At 34.5% G+C, this 22,966-nt stretch overlaps 1 protein-coding gene across 1 annotated transcript in view; it reads left to right on the top strand.

Annotated features, from left to right (window-relative positions):
- The window catches only part of LOC106136174 (hemicentin-1), a 66,788-nt gene extending 51,986 nt beyond the window's left edge, over positions 1-14,802 (top strand). Inside the window, exons 8-17 of the mRNA XM_013336636.2 lie at positions 2,078-2,208; positions 3,123-3,282; positions 8,930-9,091; positions 9,541-9,675; positions 11,336-11,521; positions 11,803-11,961; positions 13,310-13,567; positions 13,878-13,946; positions 14,029-14,105; positions 14,488-14,802. Of these exons, the coding sequence (XP_013192090.2) occupies positions 2,078-2,208; positions 3,123-3,282; positions 8,930-9,091; positions 9,541-9,675; positions 11,336-11,521; positions 11,803-11,961; positions 13,310-13,567; positions 13,878-13,946; positions 14,029-14,105; positions 14,488-14,802 (1,652 nt within the window). The remainder of the gene's footprint in view (positions 1-2,077; positions 2,209-3,122; positions 3,283-8,929; positions 9,092-9,540; positions 9,676-11,335; positions 11,522-11,802; positions 11,962-13,309; positions 13,568-13,877; positions 13,947-14,028; positions 14,106-14,487) is intronic.
- The last annotated feature ends 8,164 nt before the right edge of the window (positions 14,803-22,966 follow it).

Below are 22,966 nucleotides of genomic sequence, written 5' to 3'. Positions count from 1 at the left end.
TTTGCTTGGTGTAGAAATTTCTTTGTGGAAATTCTGTAGAAATGATATTAAATTCAACATTCAAGTTTTCCTTTTATCCAGTTGTGGGCATGATGGTAGTGATTATAATTGTATGGAAACACCAATATCGAATAACCAATAACTAGAACAGCGATGCGACTATTGATAAACTGTGTGATATCCGTTGTTTGTCTGTTTGTTAACTCTTTATTGCACTAAAAAAACAAAGATATAATACATATAATAAATTTAAAAACACAAACCGTAAAAGACAGTACAGAATGGATGGATAAGTATTCTCTATCTATAGAAGTCTGGCATATTACATACATACATATAGTCACGTCTATATTTCCCTAGCAGAGTAGACAGAGCCAACAGTTTGGAAAAGACAAAAAGATCTCATTGTGATTCTAATAGGTAGTGACAGGTTGCAACCCCATCGCCTACAAGAAGAATCACAAGTAAAGCAAGAAGAAGCCTTTCACTTAGACACCTAAGACATCTGTAGGTAAGATGTGGGGTAGTCCTATCCTAAAGTACCGGGAACCACAAGGCTCTTGTATATTCTGGCATGTTTTTTTTTAAATAAGTAATAAGCCCCACCATTGAGTCGCTGAGGCAGCTTATATTCCGATATTTTCCTCGACCTTTCAACTTTTGCTTGCAAATTAAATACTAGCAAGTATTACCGTTGTATCAGTATATTAATATTTAACTTGTCCGAAACAGAAACTTGATATAAACAAAGTTCCTGATGTAATAACAATAGAGCCAAGTTACTATCAGCTTTCTTAGAAAATTGTGTAGATCACAGCAAATCTGTTTTTAAATTAATGGCAACTTATCATTATATCGGGTCTTCAAATAAATGACTGTTTGGATTAAATCATAAATTTTATTATCTTCTTATTATATCGAAATAGAATATATCAAGTAAGATTAGCATTTAACTAGCTTTTGCCGCCGACTTCGCCGCTTTTTATCACTTTTTAGTTTTTTGGCAATACAAATACAGAAATGGATAGAATTTGTTTCGGGAAGAATTTCCTTTATCGTCTTAGATCTATAATATAAAATGTTTAGTGGTAACAATCAAACAAACGCAGTTTCTCATAATAAACCATAACTTTACGCCATAATACACGAAAATTTCATTAATTTCCGTTCCGACGGGAATTCCGGTGAATCATCTCTTAGAACACCCCAAGACCTATATAGATACGTAGATTTGGGTATTCATATGAATTACATATAAACAGGTTTGTATTCCTTACGTGGTAGACAGAGCCAACAGTCTCGAAAAGGCTAAAAGACCACCTTCAGCTGTATAATGATGATAGGTTTATTTAATTAACCTTTACGTTTTTGAAATAACCATGCGCTTCGCAAAATTAAAGCAGAAAGTCCGTGGTGCTGTAAACAATCACAGACGCTCACAAAATTACTTTTTGACGATTTAACGTTAAACCACTCCCATATTCAAAAGTGTATATAGCGTGTGAGAAATGTCTGATTAGAAAAATGTCAGTAGCACAGAGGGGCATGAATGCAATGTTCGAAGCGTGGTATTGCAATAAAGCAGGGGTGTCAGCTAGTGGTGCGCCGCGTGCTCGCTTGTGGTTGCAGCAAGACTTATTTGTTGGCAGAGAAATGGGTGGATGTTTAGACGGAACTAATGTAAGCATAGTTGCTGTAGAATAATTGGTTACAGGGGAAAAAATAGAATAGATCTATTTTGTTTTTGGGTACGTAGCTACCGGTATTAACTTTTATGGGAAGGTGAAGTAATCTCATTTATCTAAGAATTAAATTTTACGTAAACATGAAATAGGCAAAAGACTAATTCAGTCCTTGACATATTTTGTGACCGTAAAAGCCAATCATGAAATGATGTTTCTATACTTGAGATTTTTGCTTTTAGGCGACGGATTAGAAACCTGATTTTATTTAAATTCAATTCTATAATGGATGCCATGCTGGTAAACGTTGCCGTCTGGTCTTATCAAGACTATTTGTCGCAAATCTTATACCAAGATGTGATATGTTTGTAAGAATTGTTATTTTTATCTTACAGATCCGCCAGTGGTGTCCCTGTCCTTGGGTAGCACTCTTAACCCCCTCGACATAAAAGAGGGTGATGACGTGTACTTCGAGTGTTCAGTGCGTGCCAACCCTAAGGAGCATCGGATAACTTGGTATCATAACGTATGTACTAATAACTTGGATTAATTATTGTCAAGTTTCTCTCACTTCTCATTCTCGGGAACACCCGATTGTTCCGCTGCTATGCTTCGGGACCGGGAAACGGGACAGCGATAGTTTATCGCGCGATAAAAACGGCGTCGCGAGTGCCGTCCTACGAGGTCTGAACAGTCCGCTCTCCGATGTTTCTTTTTGCATATAGTCCAGTCGTCATCAGTAAAATGTCATTTCTCTTATAGTATACATTTTGGGATGTCCCCTCTTATTTGCTCCAATACCCTTCCCAAGGCTCAAACCAGCCAAATTTTAGCGTTTTACGTCTAGTTGTTTCGGCTGTCACTCACTCAATAACGCAAGTTGTTTTATATATTTTGATAGTTGTTCTAGTACCATCAAAACATTCAGTATTTTAGCTCAAACACTGCCCTAGCAATTCCAGAGTTAATTAAATAGTTTGAAGCTTGCAGCTCTCGTTACAAGCGAGACTTCTAACATTACGCTAGCAAAATGACATTAGCACTGTGGTTATGCGAGATACAGAAGTTCCTAGCCGTAGAATTGAACTTGAGTGTTAGTTCAGTAAATGTACCAGCAGAACATGGCAAAATTGGAGCAATTTGCGAATGCATGTGATTTTGATTCTTATTTAATTTCGTTGTTTGGTAAGTGAAATTAAATTCTAATAGCGCTGTTTTAACATAAAGAAGTAAATTATGAAATTGAACTAGGTTTAATGCTCATACTAGATATAGATATATGTATATAGATACTTTATCAACCAGAAAGGATGTTTTCTTAACTAACTTTTGAAGATTCTCACGGAAACAATCAATACCTACACCGCTTTCTGTCCCTTTCTCGGGTTCATATTTTTCATGATAATAGTTATGAATAAAATAATCAATAATTTTGTACAGGATAAACCGGTGCTTCACAACGTGGTGTCCGGGGTGATAGTCAGCACAAAGTCCCTGGTGCTTCAGAAAGTGACCCGGGACTACGGCGGCGACTACTCCTGCAGGGCCGCCAACGAGCTGGGAGAGACGGCCAGTCAAGCCACGCATCTTAGTATACAATGTAAGTGGATAACTGTGAACTTTTTAGATTTTAAGGCATTTAAACGGTCCTTCTTTTCAAGGAATAGCGGTGGAGAGTGCGACCTGGCACAGTCAAAAATAAGAATGATCACAGGTATGCCCGATAACCACCAAAAAAAAGATTTTCCGCCAGTCGTGTTGTGGAAATTATAAGGAACATTTTTATAACGATTACATCAACTGCGTGCACTGAGAATATTTTCCTCGTAATAATATATTTATTACAGACAAAAAGAAACAAAAAATAAAGCGCCGATAACATTTAAAAAATCTATTTTTAATAAAAACATCTTCAAAGTAAAAGAACAATTAGAAATATAATTTAAAATATCTGTCTTCCCCACTTGACTCTCGTTACGGAAAAACAGCTACTTGAATTCGACGTAAACACGATTATCTCCTTAAACAAGGACGAAACGAAGTCGGCAATGCTCATAATATAAAGTCCACAAGCTTCAACAAAAAAGATAACATTGCCTGGAAATAAGACATTTCAATAATAAAGATTACTTTTTCCTCCCAAATTGGGGAGTCTTTTGTTCGCAATCCACCATTTATACCGATTCGTCCAATTTATTGATAATAATGATGGTGTATTAAGAATGAACGAAGGTATAATTAGCTGGTTTAATATTCAATTGTGTAAATGTTTTCAGTGATTTGTTGGGATTATTTTGCGAAATTTATTTTTTAGTACATGACAACATTAAACGAAATAAAAACAAACGCCAAAATGGTTTGTACTTTTTAAATTTTACGGGATGAAAGGTGTCACTCACATGCACCCCTTAACTCGGTTCAAAGCTCGAAAGCTTTGAACGGCAATCAGTAATGTACCTACTGTGATGAAAAGTTATAAAAAAATCTTTATTATTTTTTGTCCAAAACCACGAAACAAAAGCCACAAAATTTAATCACGAATTTTTCAATTATTTGTAGATCTTATTCTGTATAGATCAAGAATTAGGAGAACAAAAACTTAGACGGTGGTCTTTGTAAAAAGAAAGAAGGAAGAAAGATATCATAGTCTTTAAAACCAAATTCACTTTATTCACCCAAGTAACTCACTTTATCAACTACCATCAGCATATTTCCATATTTTAACATCAAAATCGTTATTGAAAGACGTGTTATAAATTGTATTCTTCAAAAAACACCCTCGATTCTGACATCAATCATCGGTCTCTTAGTATAGATTTGTTCCGAGTAATGTTGACAATGTATTGAAGTTATATTCTTTACGGAACAAGGCTGCTTTGTACGTGAAACAAATCTATCCCTTTTTGGGTCGTCAGACAAATACGTTTAGAAATGGTGTAGTATTTTGAAGCGAGATATTGAGAACAGCTATCTGTATAGAATAACGTCTGTGTGCTGTAAGATGAAAGGCAGTATTGCTATGGTTACCCCTTTGCTGCGTAGTTAGATATCATTTGACGATCTTCATAATAATTTACTTGACTTATGTAAGTTACTCATTCGATACCATGGGAATTTATTAATGCCTACATTGTGTTCTGTTATTTTTAGCAGAATTCATCTGAGTTCCGTCAGAATTTTTAAAATCTTTCCATAGAAGATCACTATATTTCTGTCATTGTGTAATTTTACAGTTACTGACAGCTCTTACTCAGCCACATTATATTATATATCTGATTATATCCGCGACTGCTATGTCTTTGACATACGAGAGAAAACTTGGTATAAAAAATAATAAGTTCGCTAACAAAAACAGTCTTTTTAAAAGTTGGTTTTAACCCCGTTCCTGTCCTTTCGATTCCATTTTCTCATGCCACGACCCTTGGATGCCATCCAAGTTGTCGTAACGTCTGTTCCTTCATCTAGCGTACCTTTTTGTGTTTTATACAAAAATGGGCTTAATTTTTATTTGCTTTACTGAATAAAGTTTAAAGTCGTTATTTTTTTTAGTCGAACGTTCTACCAAATCTTTTCTTTTTTAAAACAATTACACCTTATATTTATTTATTATATAAGTTAAAATTGTCCCGTATTTGTCCCGTATATATATATATTTATTAATGAATTTAATTTAGCGAGAGTTGCAAATTATTCATTATGAATATAGCATAAACTAATACAATCAACTAGTATATCCCAGTTATCCCTAGATGTAGATTAATTAACTAATAACGTCTATTCGAATTGAATTGTTAATACAGGTAGGCACTTCAATTTACATAGCCTTACATAACTTGGTTCAAAATCATGGAAATAAATTACAATGAGCTACAAGAAACACTCCCAGAGATATTCAAGACTCAACTCAACACTATTTAGAAACTCAATTTTTTATCTGAAAAACTCTGGCAAATCATTGCCCAACATGAAACACGACCGTTTTTAGTATAATAGAGGGTCCAGCAACTAGTTTTTAATACAGTCAATACGCGTCCAGCGTTAAGAATTTGGACAAGCGCAACTTTTTATCCCTGTAAAAATTAAAAGGCCCGTTGCCTAAAACATGTATTCTCTTGCAGGTGACTCTAAATTGGGGCGGGTAAAGCTGCGAGTAAAAGCTAGTCGTTCATAAAGAAAAACAAATGCTCTCTCTTTCTCATCTTTCCGTTTCCTGATTGCACCACCCACAGCAGTGTGTCGGGGCCCGGGGTCCGCTCTTTGATTTTTCTCTCACAACTTGGTCCGGTTTGCGGCATCCTCAGTTGTCAGTCCAAATTCAAGCTCCATGTGATCGTTTGCATCATATTAATATGTTTCAATTCAATTACACCCTCTCGTTTTCCTCATGGACAAATAGATATGTACAACTAGTTGTGCCATCCCACTTAACGATCAAACTTAGCACTAATGTCATCTCCACAATTAGGCCAACTCATCGGGCAAAACAGATATGTATTATTATCAATCAAAGCCACACATGAAGTATAGCATCCCAAGGGATTAATTTACTAGGAACATTGATGAATGCGTCAATACCGAGCTGTTGGGGAGTCCCTCCATCTTGGACCCCGCAGTCAACATCAATCATTGAAGTAGATTCGCGACATTCTAGACAAATTTGTTCGTTTCCTATACATATTTGTTATAAGAATACGCTCAATCAGTCAATGAAATTTTTTACTGAATTTGTTTTTCTATCGTGTTTTTATGACAGCTTTAAACTGTTCTCATATTAACTTAACTATTTCTAATTAAGATAATGTTTCGAAAACATCCTGATAAAATTTTTTTTGCTTAAGTTTCCCAACTTTTATTCATTAACAGGTCTATTAGATAGTCACCACCATAACTTAGATATAACAATAATATAGTATATATTATTGTCAATTGATTTAAACCAAAAAATATTATATCCAACAAAATACAATTACACAACTGACCTTACTCTAATGGAGGCAATACATATAAACATACACAAAATCAATCACGCCTCTTTCTCGGAGGGGTAGGTAGAAACTACATCTTTCCTCTTATCACGATGGCTGCATACCAATTTTCGTTTCATTTTTCTTCTATGGAGTCAATAAAAAAAAACAATTTTAGTAGTTAAGAAATTAATATGCTTCTCACACGCAAAATATCTTACCTGAACCAAGCCACGTTATACTTACATTAATCCACAAACATATTTTCATATTCCCCTACCGAAGTAATCCTTCCACCGAAGAGCTGCTTAACATGAGCAAATATTTGAGACTTTAATGAAAATCTAAGGCAGTTGGGGAGCAGTTTTGTTAGTAGATACACCTAAATGAATCACAAGAAGGGTATTTAGGTTCTCACTCGGCCAAAGTTACGGAGAAATATTGCAAATCTCAACTAATTAAAGACTAAAGTTTATATTATATTGGGTAAATAAACAAAATGAAACCACAGTTTATTACCACCAAAGGGACTTTGATAAAGATATTTTCTTCGTGGAACAAAGATAATAAAATTCAGAGAAATTTCGAGAGTCTCACAAGCAATACTGCCCAAGGAGAACATAGTAAACAAAATTGAAAAACAATGTCAAAAACTCTAGGAAATACTCATTCTAGGAAAATACTGAATATATCAAATAAGTAAAGAAAAGTATTATAAGACTACTATTAGATGTAAATATTGAATGCTCCTTCCAATAAACAGGTTTTATCTTTTCTCAAATTCGCGGAAAAAGCAATAATACTGAAAATCTACGGATCAAACCTGAACATCTATCAAGTATTGAATATACCTTTCAATAAAACTCAAAATCTTAATAAATAATATAGACTTCTTGGTCCCAACACTAATGTATGGGATTGAAAGTTTGGTGTCGCAGAAGAAGCGCAAAAGCTAAATAAACTCAGTGTTAATGAGAGCATTAAGGAGTATAATTGGTGTAAAATTTTGTGACAGAATTGGGAACAGCGTAATAAAAGAATGTTGTAATGTGATAGAAAGATATAGTGACAGGAATAGGAAAAGGAATGCCTAGATGGCATGGTCATATCGAGAGGAAAGCAGGTTACTAAGCAAATATATAAAGGGGAAGTGTATTTGGAAATGTTGGAGTGGGAAAACCTAGACCGTACCTTGATAAAATCGCGTACTTTCTGGCGAAATGTCAAGTCAAGAGTACCCGAAACCGACGAGCTTGCATGAAGAAATTTATGAATATTAAGCATATAATGTATGTTTATGATTATGAATGGCAAGTGGAAAGATGTAGTCTCCGCCTACCCTTCCAGGAAAGAGGCGTGATTTAATGTAGGTATGTATAATTTTCCTTGTTTTCTAAATCATAGTCAATCATTCGGTTAAGCAAAAACAACAAGTTGAACGAAAACAGGCGGAAATCAGAAATCATTTCATTGAAATTGAAAACAGCCATGTCAGTTCTCTCACGAATTCAAAAATAGATCCCTTCTGAAGACTGCAGAATACGCCGCCAAATGAAACAGCGGAACGATAAAATTTATCCGTCGTCGCCTAACTTCTGTTATGATTTAACGAACTGAATTGAAGCTCCCTTACGTCGCTGTGTTAATTATTGCATTCTTCCCTGCTCGGATCTGAAACGGAGTCGAGTAAACTTCATCAGATTTATTTAAGTATTAAGATGTTTGTTCTCTCTTAATTTAACGTTGGAATAGGCGATGTTTTTGGCACGTGTAACTTTGGTCCTTGAATTTGAGGATATTAAAACTGAAGTAAGTTATTCTCTTTGGTGTTCTTTAGATCAAACGATACTTTTTTTTGAAAGAGGAAACAGCCATCAATCATGACGATTAAAAAAACTACCGTCTACGTAATAACTACACATAGACATTAACTACGCTGTTTTTTATAACATTTATCTGCAGGTTCAGTTTCTACACTTTTATTCATTTAACAAGACACATCACCTCGGATTCACTAATAACATCCAATACATACAGAGTTCTTATAATTCAGGTATAAATGCAAACACCAAGAACAGGTATTATGACATTGGCTGTTTATAAAAAGTTATGAACACTTTTTACTTAAAAATACAGTATGTATATCACGTATATGACAGAGTCAATAGTCAAAAGAAGATCCGAAAACTACATAAAACTGGATGGCCTAATGAAGGAATTGAGATTCACATATTAGCAGATTTTTACTTTCTTTATAATATTTTAATGATATTTTGTAAACAGATGCTCCAGTGTGCGCCCACATCTCGCCCCAAGTGCTGGGCGCACAAATAGACGAATCCTTGCGCGTGCGCTGCTCAGTCACCGCCAATCCGCCAGACGTGACATTCTTCTGGCAATTCAACAATAGTGGGGAAAGCCTGGATGTGTCGCCTGCTAAATTTGGTGAGTTCAACTTATCTTTTGACTTTTATGCAATCCCAAATCAAAGTCCCACCCTAAAGTATAGAACTATCCTGCATAACCTTCGTGGGCAAAATTCTTCCTCTAACTTGCGCAATAGACGAACAACTGAGTTGGAAAGAGTCTAAGTCTATGATGCTCTAAGATCATAAGGGGTCTTATCCATAGCTGTTTATTAGTAGAATTTTTTCAATTGGTTATTTATTTGACTAGCTATCGATTTCGGAATATGGATTCAGAGCTAAATAAAATTGCATCTCAGGTCCGTATATAAAATTGCCAACGTCACAAGTTAAAATATTCAATTTGAAATATCATCTGAGTATCCCGTCTGAATAAATATGATGAAATTCAAATGAATAAAATAATAATGAATTCCATAACAAATATAGACAAAATATATCTACCTAAATTAACAATATCATACATAGGTACAGCCAATGGCAGTACAAGCGAGCTCAGTTACAAGCCGCAGAGTGAGAGGGACTACGGGACTCTGAGCTGTAGAGGGAGCAACAACGTGGGCCGGCAGCTGGAACCCTGTGTCTTCCAAGTTGTACCCGCTGGTAAGGAATTGATTTTAAATAACCTTTAGACATTAATAATAACAATAGTATGTACGAAGAGTTAGGAGGTGTACAATTGAGCTACGTTTAATTCAACAACACTGTTAAATTTGTCTTACAGCATTCTTATTTTTCCCATGGCATTGATCCCGATTATATCAACTCTCTGGAGTTCGGGGTGCGCCTGTTATCTTACCTCAAGGAAATATTAAGAATTGTGTAACAATGACGAATATTAAAAAATAAAAAAAATATGACACCATACCATTTTTACCATAAAAAAGGCATTTCAGAATTTCTCTTCAGTAACGCTCATTAATTGCTTCTAGTCTACATTTAACTGAAAATTTAACACAAAGAAAAAGAGTAAGTCTGTTTGTTCTCTAAACGCACTGCAATACGACTTACACTGTACAAATTTATGGTCCCAATTGTACATTCAAATCAACAACGCGAGAGCCAAAATAGCTTCACGTTTTATAATTTCAGCTTGTGGCTTTTGTCGCGCACGCCAAATCTCATAACTCTTGTACACAGTCATATTGTTGCTGGAAACGATAGGATCTGAGCCGGATTATCAATACATTTTATACCTTTGTTGCGAGAAAAGCTTTGAGTTATGTATGTATACATTGTAGTCTTATGAATAAACGTTTGACTGTAACTATGTGGAAATGATCTAAGTTAAAGTAAAACCTATATACTGTAGTACGCAAAAAGTTTCCGATCTCGCAGGAATGTTGAAAAATGCTCTCTTATTGCACCCTACCCACACTACCTACCTACCCTAGACCACATATGGAACTTGTATGCCAAATTTAAATTGCTTAAATGTAAAGCAGTTTTAACTGTAAGAATTATGAATACAAATGTATTTTGTTATCTTCAGTAGCGAAGATACTAATAACCAGAACCTATGCAGTAGCTTCTAAATATGTATTACGGCCAAGGGTGAATAACAAAAACTAACTTACTCAATTTTACTTATTCAAATTTAACTTTTATACTCAAATAAAGAAAAATCTCTAATTCTATATTTTCTTAGTTCCCGTTTCGCCCACCGCCAACTAGATCTAACAAAATTACATTCTAATTTCCTTCGCCCTGTAATAAAAAAGTGCAAACAATTTTTTTCGTTAAGAATTTCTAGACGTTTCTAGCGCTCAATTAAATTTTAATTCCCCGTAGTGCAAGGGGAAATATGAGTTAGCTGTTGCTGCGAGGTGCAACGAAATACCCAACGTTTAATATCCCAGCAGTTTGTTATAACATATAACGTGTTAAATTGTCAGCCGGTGGCCATAAATCACATTAGAATTAAAGATTTTCATTTGTTTCTTTTTTTCATTTCAGAGATACCTCCGTAAAAAAATGTTTTGTAGCTTTGTTACAAGTAACGGTGAATATAATATATATGTATGTAATAAATTATACTGATTATTCGTAAAAAACAGTTTGATGCAACTGGAGCAAATGGAAAGAGACCCTGAGAAACTAGATCATCACTATACTCAGCAGTGAGCAATCGACAAAAGGAAGAGGAGAAAATTTCTTGCAAAACGTGTTTAATTATCCATAAATTATCAAACTGTATTTCGAATGTCACTAAGAAACATTTATAAATAAGCTTTGGAAGATCAAAATAGTCCTTTGTCCGTAGCACGACCGTCCGCTCCGCGCAACTGCTCACTATCAACTGGCAATAACAGCGTAGATAACAGCATTAGTTGGCTGCGCGTGCGCTGCGTCGCTGGCTACGACGGCGGACTACCACAAAGCTTCGTATTAGAAGCGCTCGACCCCATCACTGGCAGGACAAGATTTACTAGCATTGTCAATGAAACTGGTAAGTCGTAGCTACATTGACAGACTCGTAAATTGAATCAAAATAGCGGCGGTAAGCGCAGATAATTTATAATAAATATGAGAGAAGCCTATTGCGCCGACCAAGTGAAACAAAGTAAGAAATTATATTGGATTAGGCACTTATTCTGACTCGGTAAAAGCCGAACAAGATTTAATTTATTTTTTCTTGTTATGACAAGAAATTATAAGAATATCTAGTTATCTGTATCTATATAATAATAATATTTTTTAATTGACATATGTATTATTAAAATTGTCTAGATGGGCTAGCGGTGTTCAAGCTGGACTTGGCGCAAGTGTCGGCTGCCGGCGACGAGGGCGCCACCTTCAATTTGCAAATCTATGCGAGAAACCTTAAAGGCGAATCCGAGAACACGTTACTAGAAAACATTGCCTTTAACGACGCAGCTAGAAGAACAGGTAAATTGATATTTTTTTTATTTTATTTTTATTTTATTTAAAATTTATTTTATTTTCTCTTTCTATTATCATTACCTTCGTGTAAGTCCCCGGGACTAAAATGCGGAAGGTAATCTGATTAAACTTGAACTATGGTTACATACACACTTGCTTTTTTAAGGTTGTTGACTAAAGTTTTAATAATTAAAAACATGTCTTACCAATTGCAATGCCTTTTAGAAGGTACGAATATTCGAAGGAAACCAACAGCTTATTAGAACGAAAACTCTCCCATTCCAGCGCACCTCTTAAAAATCCCTCATATATACCCGCTATCGCATTACGTACAGGTTTATAACTAGCATTCTCCCCTGAAATCTCCAGAGACCTAACTACCTAATTGTTCTCAATGAGATACTACAGCCAGCTAATGAAAGATTGTCCGATAGTACGCCAACCCCACGATAACAGAGTTTGCGAACTTAGCAACACCACTTTTATAATCACTGAACTCACGAAAGCGTTATTGAACAAGGAAAAAAATTATAAAAAGCATTGAATCTAACTTCTTTGCAAATGTCAAGCACTTTCAAAAATGAGTAGTAATAAACTAGGCGATACTTAATCAATTAATTCAAACACAAAAAATACATTGTAAATTCGAAAGCGTTTTATCATCTAAGACACAAAAATGTCCAAACAATAAATGTGACCAGAAAACATAATAAATATTTCTTAATAAATACTAATCCATCAATTTCGTAAATCAAATAACAGAAGTAACTTTACGCTTAAAAAAGGTAATCTCTTCGCGAAAATCCCTGGCGTTTTAAACATTTCACGAATTTCTAAACTTGAAGGATATTGAAGTTATAGGATTAAGTTTAAAAGCAAAGTTTAGGTGGCTTCCATTACTTCTGCTATTTTAAACAACATTTAAATAAGATATTGCAAATACTGTTTGGGATTATTTAAGACGAGAACAAGAATTAAACAATTTGAAAGCAGTCAATCCATTTCAATAGCCGTCCTTTTTCTCACTGGGAAATCCGAAAATGTTTTCTCTGTACAGTGAATAATATAATATATGTTTTCTGTTGTTAAATAAATGAATAAAAACATGGAAAAATTTTAATTTAGATACTAGTAGATGTTATAAAATTTCCTGGAATGGTTCTTCTTCACTCCACAAGTGAAAAAGTCCCTATATTAAACGTACCTCCTTCTTAAATCTTAACATGAGAAACTAACTTAGCAAATTCTGTAAAAAATCAAAGGTGATTCGAGGCATTTTATTTTTTGTTTTCAGTTGGTTTTACATGTTGTATTTCCATGCATTTCCCTCACTTTTCAAACTCAAATAACACAGATGGCAAAGGCGCCATGGGCGGTATCACCCTAGGCGTGGTAGTGGCTGCTGCACTCGGGGTGTCTCTCGCAATCGGCGGGGTAGCGTTCGCCGCGCTCTGTGCTCGCCGCCGCCGGTCCCAACCTCCCCACAAACATCCCCCAGGGGACATGCTGGAGTTGAGCGACGGGGGCAGGAGATACGTGGTCGCGTATACTATCAAACCGTCTCCGGACCTCAAAACGCCAGATCCTCAACCGGACATCTTGAATGCTCCAGGTAATGATTTATTTTACACGCACATTTCGCGTCTTTATTCCTTACGGGGTTCAAGCCAATAGTCACTGAGATAGAAGGCCTATCATTGCTGTAATCCATTTTTTTATAATATACCTACGTGTGTTTAACATGACTTGAATTAAACACAGCTGTAAGTAACGATTGAAAAATACTGTCATTAATATTTTAAACCTTATGATTGAAACAAGAAAAAAACTTTGTGTACCTGAAATTTGTTGAATGATGATCATCAATTTGTAACAGTTATTATATTTAATAAAGTTATGATATAAATCTGTACTTTGTTTAGATTCTGATACGCAACTAACGCAGCCATCTGAAGAAATAGAAGAGTGGCCTAGCATAAAGAAAGTTACAGGTAATGTGTTCACGGTAAAAAATTTACAGCGTGAAATTTGAATTTCCTTGGAAACCTTCGCTAATTGCTTACATTTCAACAGGTGATTGGTGCAAAACTGGTGCTGTCTTCTCAGCAGAGGACTTAGCCCTTCTAGACACTGCTGGACGACCGCAACAGGTAAGTTATAATATATATGGTATATATTAATATTCCTAATGCCAATTTAAATAGGTGTTTTAATTAAACTATAATTAGCGTTATTTGCTAATCGTGTTAATTTGAGATTTGCAAGGAAAAGAACTGGACAATTAGAGAGCGACACTCTCCAGTCTTTAAATTATGATAAAAAATACCAATCAAGTCTAAACAAACAAATCTTTCTTGTGATAAAAAAGAAAGTGAATCTATGTTTATTTATGCTGAAGTAAAAGAGGCAGAGGCAATAATAATAACATGCAATTAATATTAATGAGGACATAGCCCCGAATAATTTTTATTAATAATAATACTATCGACCAACCGATTTCAATAGGCCTTAATTATAGATTTTTATCAACAGATTTCGCCAGAGAACGACATAGCACCCAGCAGTATACAAGAGGACGTTTTGAACCAAAACCTCCCTCAGACACTAGGAAATAATTTTAGACCTAACTTCGTAGTTTCTAATAGTCCTACACTAGGCAGTCCTAATTTCGTTTGCCCGAACGGCAACGTAGGTTCCCCGTTCGGTAGTCAAAGTCTAACTGGGCCGACATTGAGCTCGAGTAGTTTAGCTACATCTACTCTTCATAGGACCAAAGGTAAAGGGAATGCAAGGAGAAGAGAACATGTATTAGCTGAAAATTTACCCGGCCCTGAAAGCTGCGTGTGAAATGTGAAAGATTTTGGGTTTTGTTCATCAACGAAATACAGGTTCACTATTAGATTTATAGTCTTAGCTTTTTGTATTTGTAAAATAAATTATACAGTTAAAGGGAATATCAGGACTTCTTCTTGAAATATCATTATTTATCCCCTATTTGTGTCCTAAATTACTAATTTATTTTATTTGCTATTAATTGTGTATATTTCTGCAATGGAAATCCTTCATTACTCCATCTATTATTCATTATAAATTTAATTGACTTCTTATAATTGCGAAGGTGAAAACTGGTTTATTATTTGATTCTATTATCATATTTATTACCTGACAATTTTTTTTTGCTTAAGTACAAAATGATTCAAATATGGGAATACGTATTTATGAAGAAATTAGTTCCTAGTATTCTCACTCAAGCTTTTGATTTATCTAGTCAAATAATTTTTGCAACTTATTACAATTTTTTTTATAACAAATTAAATTTTATCATTATTACCAATCGAAATTTTTAGTTTTAACTGCTAATATTAAAGTCGAAACACACTTGCGACATGGCCCGGGAAGCCATGAAGTTACTCATAAGTATGAAAATATATTTTTCTGTAGTAACCAGTGCATCTTAGTAATTCATTGGAAACCAATAATATCTAAGGTCAGTTCTAAGATTTTTGTAAACTTCTACGAGTATATACGTTTATACTCATTTGCCTCTTACTAGAGCTAAGGACATGACAAGCCAAATCGAAGATTTCGTGCAAAATCAACTAACACATCGTGTCGCAAGTCTGATTAGACTTTTACAGAAAAACGCAGTTTGAACCACGTACAGTCTACGGCAAGGAAACATAGTCTATTGTTCGTTAAAAACATAGAAGGTTAGGTTTTCCTATCGTTAACTGTACTAGTATTTGTGTTAAGAAGTAAGCTCCTGTGCTCAATACCATCAATAATATAATAGGTTATTATATAATTGTTTGTACTTTTGTTTTCTAAGAGCAGACTGATTGTTTTATTCAGGAATAAAATAACTAGTACTCTGTATATAAATCTTAAGGGCTCATTACCTTTGTAAAAGGCGCTCCAATTTATAAAATATGGTAAATAATAGGATTTACCAAAAAAGCTTGTAGAAATTCCTACTTATTTTAATAAACTGGTTGTGGTGATTGTAGATAAAAGAATGAAACCAAACATGTATGTATGTATGTACTGATTTTGAGGAAGCTTTTTGTTTATTTGTGTGATATTGTACATATAGCTGTTATTGTGGGGAAACAATTCTAATCTTATTTAAAAATGCTTTTTTTACCGGCCCTTCTATGATTCGTCGCTTCTAAAATCATAAAAGCCATATGTTTGTTATATAATATTTATTAAAGTTTAAATACTACTGCCGGAATATGTTTCATTCGTTATTTAAAACTATAAAAACAAAGGTAGCTGAAATATTTATCACAGTATAGTGCTCAAACTCGAAATGTTAATATTTCGGCAATATCTTTCAAGTCCCGTGCCGTGCCGTGCGGTTCCTGGAACCAATAGAAATAAGAATAGGACTACTTCATTTCTTTCCCATGGATATCGTAAAAGGCGACTAAGGAATAGGCTTATAAAATTTGGATTCCTCTTTTGGGCGATGTGCTAGCAACCTGTCACTATTTGAATCTCAATTCTACCAATTAGCCAAGCAGCTGAACGTGGCTTTTCAGTCTTTTGATGACTGTTGGCCCTGTCTTCCCCGCGGGGGAAATAGACGTGATTGTATGTTATGTTTATGTTATCGTTCAAGTCCAGACATCGGTTAGTTACAATCTTATTATATATTTATAGATTTTAATAGAAAAAGTTTAACAGAATTGTTTCGCTGCAGGTAGTGCCATCTGTATCTGATACCTATTTGTAAATGTTTTGATTTTGTGTTGATTCTATTGAATAGAGTTTAAAGATGAATATAGTATAGGTGAATGTATAAAATGTCGATTGAACTGTTGTAGCTGTCAATAATTTCCGAGGTCCTAATGATCTAACATGACAATTTTATATTTAAAATAAATAATGATTTATATAAACGTGTTGTGTTATTTATAACCCCAATATCCGCCGCTTCCAAAGCGTCTTTGCCGGAGAATCGGTTCTGCGGAAGCGATTTTCAAATCGCGACAACTAAAAATATGATGACTAACGACTAATATGGTCTAACTTTATATTAATTTTACCTGCAAGAAAGCACATACAATCCTCTTTAGCAACAGAAGAACTTATTTACTTAAACACAGCCAAGCACCGCTTTAATACCAAGGCGAACGAAATTACTGCATAAATAGGCTTAGTTCGTTCCTAATTCCTTCATTTGTGGAATTAAAATGAATCGACTGTAAATGTAAACAGTCTGCTTGAGTACTCACCAGTAAGCTCAAGGTGAATAAATAAGCAACACTCAACGGCCCACATGACATTGTTACAGACCTCGACAGCACATTCAAACCTGCACATTCCACGGTATGTGTCACCATGATCCAATATGGGTTTGGAACCCGGGCAAAGGTTGAGGAGATCAGACGGTAACCGATTTGTAGAACCTAATTATCAGTATCCAGGATCGTGGTGATAAACGCACCTCGGGCTCTCCTACAGATGATGATGATGATGAAGTATTTATTGATCATATAATTTGTTTCGCTTTCAGCTATAATTCACTCAAATCCAATGCACCTTTAAAACTGAAAAATAAAAATCTATACTTTTAAAGTGAATGTGGCAGGTAACAGTAAATTTTTAAAAGCAATCAAAAAGTTGTAAGTACTATACTCGGCAACTGTATGGATTGAAAACATAGAATTCAGATGGCTTTTGACTAAGATTAGACACCAATTAACCTTTGTAATAAAATATGCAAATCGCCAGCAAAACTGAATAACCAGGTATTACTTGGGTTTTCGGACTGAAAACTTTTTGTTCGCGCCTAATTAGTTCGAGTTAGCCTTCATTTACACTCCAATGAAGACAGTGTAAAGTTTGAATACAAATTTTACTTTAAACCAACCCAATCAAAAGTTAGAGAAGATTTAACCTAACCTGTTGATAACTTTACGCCAATACTGTGCTTAAATATTTTAATAGCTTTTGATACTTTTCTTCGTTTTGATGAACGTTTTTTGCTTTTTTACACATATATATACAGCACGAAACATCACCATGATCATAGCCGTAGGACGTCCACTGCTGAACGTAGGTAAAAGGCTATCAACCTAAGACTTCTACCTCAATTATCCATTACCCGTCACGCTAGTCTAGGATTCGCGGGTTGACTGACTGCGCTGACCGCTGGCTCCACCAGCGGACGGTGGAGTCGTCACTTTCCATCTCCTTGACGACCCTCGAATGACTCCAGTGTTTAGTTTTTCATAGTCAATAAACAAGAGATCCGTCTGTCTGGACGTCCACCGCCTTGACTAAAGATTTTGAGTGTAATGACAGTTTGTGAACCAACATAATACACCAATGAAATTAATATTCCTCCCAATCGGGGTTTCCATCACGCTGGCATGATTCCCGTGCTGTATGCAATAGCAATACGCTTCATAAAACTGCCCCCATGAAGGTTACCCGTTGCCTCTCTCAGGCGTTTGCCCTCTTCAAAACAATTATCATTATATAATAATTGCTTTTCATCACCATGTGAACAGAGAGACCGTGCAAATTAATTGTGTGAGTACTAACTTTAATAATACTCATACAGTAAGCTCTTACTATGATAAGTCCTCCGTGGAGAATAAAGCACACACGATCAGGTCAAGATTGTGTTCCGAGCTCGCCGCTCGAGTTAGCAAACTGCGCTCCGACAAAGGCACAGAGTCTCAAAATAAATATAAAACAGATAGAACCACAACTGGAAAGTCATGTCTAACTGGATGAAGTAACGACCGAAGTTTATTTTTCCTTTATTATCTTTTTAAGTCTACGATAGCCAGGAAGAGTTTTATTATACGATAGGTGCTTTTGTGATGTTTAAATTTTCTTTGTTGTTTGTTTTCCTTTTGATACAATTAATTGTTATGCTTACTAAATTAATGATTTAAATCATATTGGCTCTGTCATCCCCAAAAAGACTACGTAATATTTGTGTTATGTGATTCAAGCTGCGAAGCCAGCTTGAATGTTTCATCCTTACCTATAAATTCCTGGATATTCTTTATAGTATTCGCTGTTCACCTTAATTTAAGAAAGTTTAGTTCTACACTTCTGTACCATGAATACTTTATGCCAGCGTCATTGTGCACTAAAAGCCGAGCAGGTAAACTATGACTGCCACGAGCATGAATCGTGGGACTTAGGACGCTTGGAATTGGCTTGCTGTTCAGATTTTAGTCAGGCCTGTTCAAACTTCTTTGCGTTGGGGTATGTGTTTATTTGAAAAATGCTTTTGTACGCGTGAATGTCGCTTTGGACGATGAAACTGACAGATGAAATGGAAAAATAATGTACAGATTCACATATTGCGCCGTTTAAGCTCACGAAGTAGACAGAGCCAATAGTCACAGGAGTCAAAGACCACGCGTCATTGAGCTTGGTTGCTGCTAGCCCATCTTTGTAAGATTGAAAGATGTAATCGTTTATTATATTGCCTTTTTTTCCCAAAATATAACAAAATAGAACCGTGTAGTTTCCGGCTCTTAAGAATACGCCATACCGCTCTAAAATTCATCTTTCCTCTCATGGGTCTACTGGAATAGATTTCTTTTGAAATAAGTAGCACCTTTGTACTAGAATTATTGTAATAAATGCTCCTGTAGGTATATAATTTTGTGTACATAAATAAATAAATAAATAAATAAATAAAATAAATAATAGAACCACTCCATATCTTTCCTTTACATGTCGTAAAAGGCGACTAAAGGATAGCCTCATAAAATGCAAATTCCTCTTGTAGGCTAGCAACCTGTCTCAATTTGAATCTCAATTTATTAGATATTAATCTATATTTTTATTATAAAGGCATACAGCTTAACGTGGCCTTTCAGTATTTTCAAGATTTTTGGCTCAGTCTACCCCGCAAGAGATATAGGCATGATATGTATGTATGTGGATATTTATGTATGTAGATAACAATTTATCAAGGCTATCGCAGAAAAAATATTGTACTTATTTCCAGAGTAGGATAAATTGACTGCGAGGAGATTTTAATACAAAATACTTTCGTAAAAGATTTTAATATAAGCAGTGGATGGCCCGGGGCCAGTTTAGTTCTTTGCCAGAATTTCAACTGAAGTTGTTTGGATTGATAATCGGATATTGGGTCAATATTTAATCATCTTCGGATCAAAACCTTAGTGAAATAGCTAATCATTGATCAAGTTTCAAATTTATAATTACCCAACCTTTTGGGTACCAATACCGATAAGTACTAACTCCATTAATTGTTTTTATGGCTTTCATGTATGTACAAATACAACACCACTATCGAATCCTTTCAACCATTAGAACCATTTAGAAGAATATTTGAAATGAATTTAATATTTTTTAATTAATGCACACAAGCAGTTAATAGAAACAATTTTAAAAGTTCAAGGTATTGACTATTTTTGTAATGTTGTATTTTTTATAATATTGTATAAAAAGAACGACCCAAGCATTAGGAGTCGGTATAAATTGAAACCAAACCTTAAACATGACCAACTCGGTATAGCCAAATGTTTACTTGTTAGATAAATCATTACTTTTATTATTATCTAAATTCAAATAGTTAATAAATGTTCTTGTCTAAAATGCAAGTGGATCTATTTTTTTCTTTTTATAATTTTCAGTACTTACTTGGGAGAACCATTAATTGTTAAATATTGAGCTATGAAGTTTATATAGAACTGCTAAATGCCTTAAATTAATTATTTCCTCACTCATAAGTATTATATTCCCGGTACGTATGAACGCACACCCCTCACTGAATATTCAGGATATATTTCAAAGGTCATTTAACAGGGGAAGGGTCGCGCATAAAATTGTTTAAATGGCCTTTTTGTATGTAAACCGTTCTTTTCATTTAGCAATGTCTATGTCAATGGTTAATTTAATAAGGTGCTGGAATTTTATGAAGCTGTTAAAATGATTATTTGTGAATGTCAATAACTTATAAAATTTGTCTACAGAGAAGAAGCTTCATAAAATAAATAGATTTCACATTATTCTAGTTAAAGTTGTTAAAATGATTAAGTGCTGGAATTTTATGAAGCTGTTAAAATGATTATTTGTGAATGTCAATAACTTATAAAATTTGTCTACAGAGAAAAAGCTTCATAAAATAAATAGATTTCACATTATTCTAGTTAAAGTTATTAAGTCTTTTTGCAATGTTGAAAATACCATCAGAATCTTTATAAAGTAAACTTAAAATCATCAGTCTTAATCATCAGTTTTAATATTATAGTGTGTTTTATTTTTCCAACGCGCATAAAATTAAAACGATTATTTGGGAATGGAACCCAGAACCGCCAACTTGAAAAGCTAACGCATCCACCACTGAACCACCAAACCATATTTTACAAGATTTTTTTCTTTAAACAATGTTGCTCAACCAACAATGTTCTAAGATATTTTATGTATCGATAAAATTATTTTCAAAAATCGTAAAATTATATTTATCAAATTTTAAACAATCATTTTGGAAAACGTGAGCAATAAAAAGCTATGCTTAGCACATGTTGTCATTTCTCTGTCCTGAAATGCGTACAAAAGGAAGAAGAATTTTAATAATTATTCCAAATTATTTGTTTTATATACGTTTAGTGTCTTGTTGACCAATATTAAAACGAACGAAATTTATGGTCGAATTGAATTTTAATTGAAATTTTAAAACGTGTGGTGAACGATTACAAATTTTCCATAGAGGGATATAAATAAATATCCATTTTGTATTGCTTGACTGTTTATTGGCCTCAAGGTTATAAGGATTCAGGTTCCATTTTTGGCATAGATGTTTTATTTTCGTAACTGTGTAGAACCGTGACTGTTTCTTTCGATATTTATAAGACTCTGTGTTTGATCAAAAACTTTTGCTACAAATAGAAAACACGTACGGACATACATAACATTGTCTTAAGTATTTGAATGTATACAATTAGTATGATAGTTGTTCTGTTGGATACTCATTCTAGAATACAACTCTTAGGCCTATCCTATTATTTTTAATACCCTGACAAGAAACATAATAGGCTATTACGGCTATTAAGTGAAATGCATTTAGAAATCACGTAATTATACAGTAAACACAGACCGTATTGAAACTCGCTAGTATCAAAGGGATAATGACATTTTGATGATAGCACACAATGGCTGATATGGGATCAAATCAATTTCTATGTGATCAATAAACATAATGACCTCTATTATAAGTGTAACTTCAATAGTTTGCTGTAAACAATGAGTACATGACATTTTATCTATTAATACCTTATTGCCGTGTGGTTCCCGGCATCAATGTGCCGTGTGGTTCCCGGCACCAATGTGCCGTGTGGTTCCCGGCACCAATAAAAAAAGAATAGGACCACTCCATCTCGTTCCCATGGATGTCGTAAAAGGCGACTAAGGGATAGGCTTATAAACCTGGGATTCTTCTTTTAGGCGATGGGCTAGCAACCCGTCACTATTTGAATCTCAATTCTATCATTAAGCCAAACAGCTGAACGTAGCCTATCAGTCTTTTCAAGACTGCTGGCCCTGTCTACCCCGTAAGGGATAAAGACGTGATCATATGTATGTATATAAACCTTATTGAACCTCCGTGACGATTGATTGATTCAATGATTAAAGCGCATGTCCGCAGTCAATAGATCCAAGATTATATTCCCAGTGTAAAATATAAACGAAAAGTAGACCTTCAACTTCTCGTTCCTGGGTCAGGAATAGTAAGTTTCTTTCCCTTTATATTTTACGTATTCTTACATACATATACATACATATTCTCTGATTTTAATATAACTTAATTAATACATACATATACATACATACGTATTCTTCGATTTTAATATAACTTAATGTTTAAGTAAAATATTATTTAATGGTCATAATTATTTGAGTTAAACTAAGACCAAGAGATAATATTTTTATTTAATGTATACTAGTTATAGAAAAGCAAAAGTCAGATGTATAAGTTGAAAATGTTCCCCGTGTTTTAACGTGTTAC

This window comes from Amyelois transitella, chromosome 18, assembly GCF_032362555.1.
Source record: "Amyelois transitella isolate CPQ chromosome 18, ilAmyTran1.1, whole genome shotgun sequence".
Classification (NCBI taxonomy): Eukaryota; Metazoa; Arthropoda; class Insecta; order Lepidoptera; family Pyralidae; genus Amyelois; species Amyelois transitella.
This window is presented reverse-complemented; position numbering and strand designations above follow the sequence as displayed.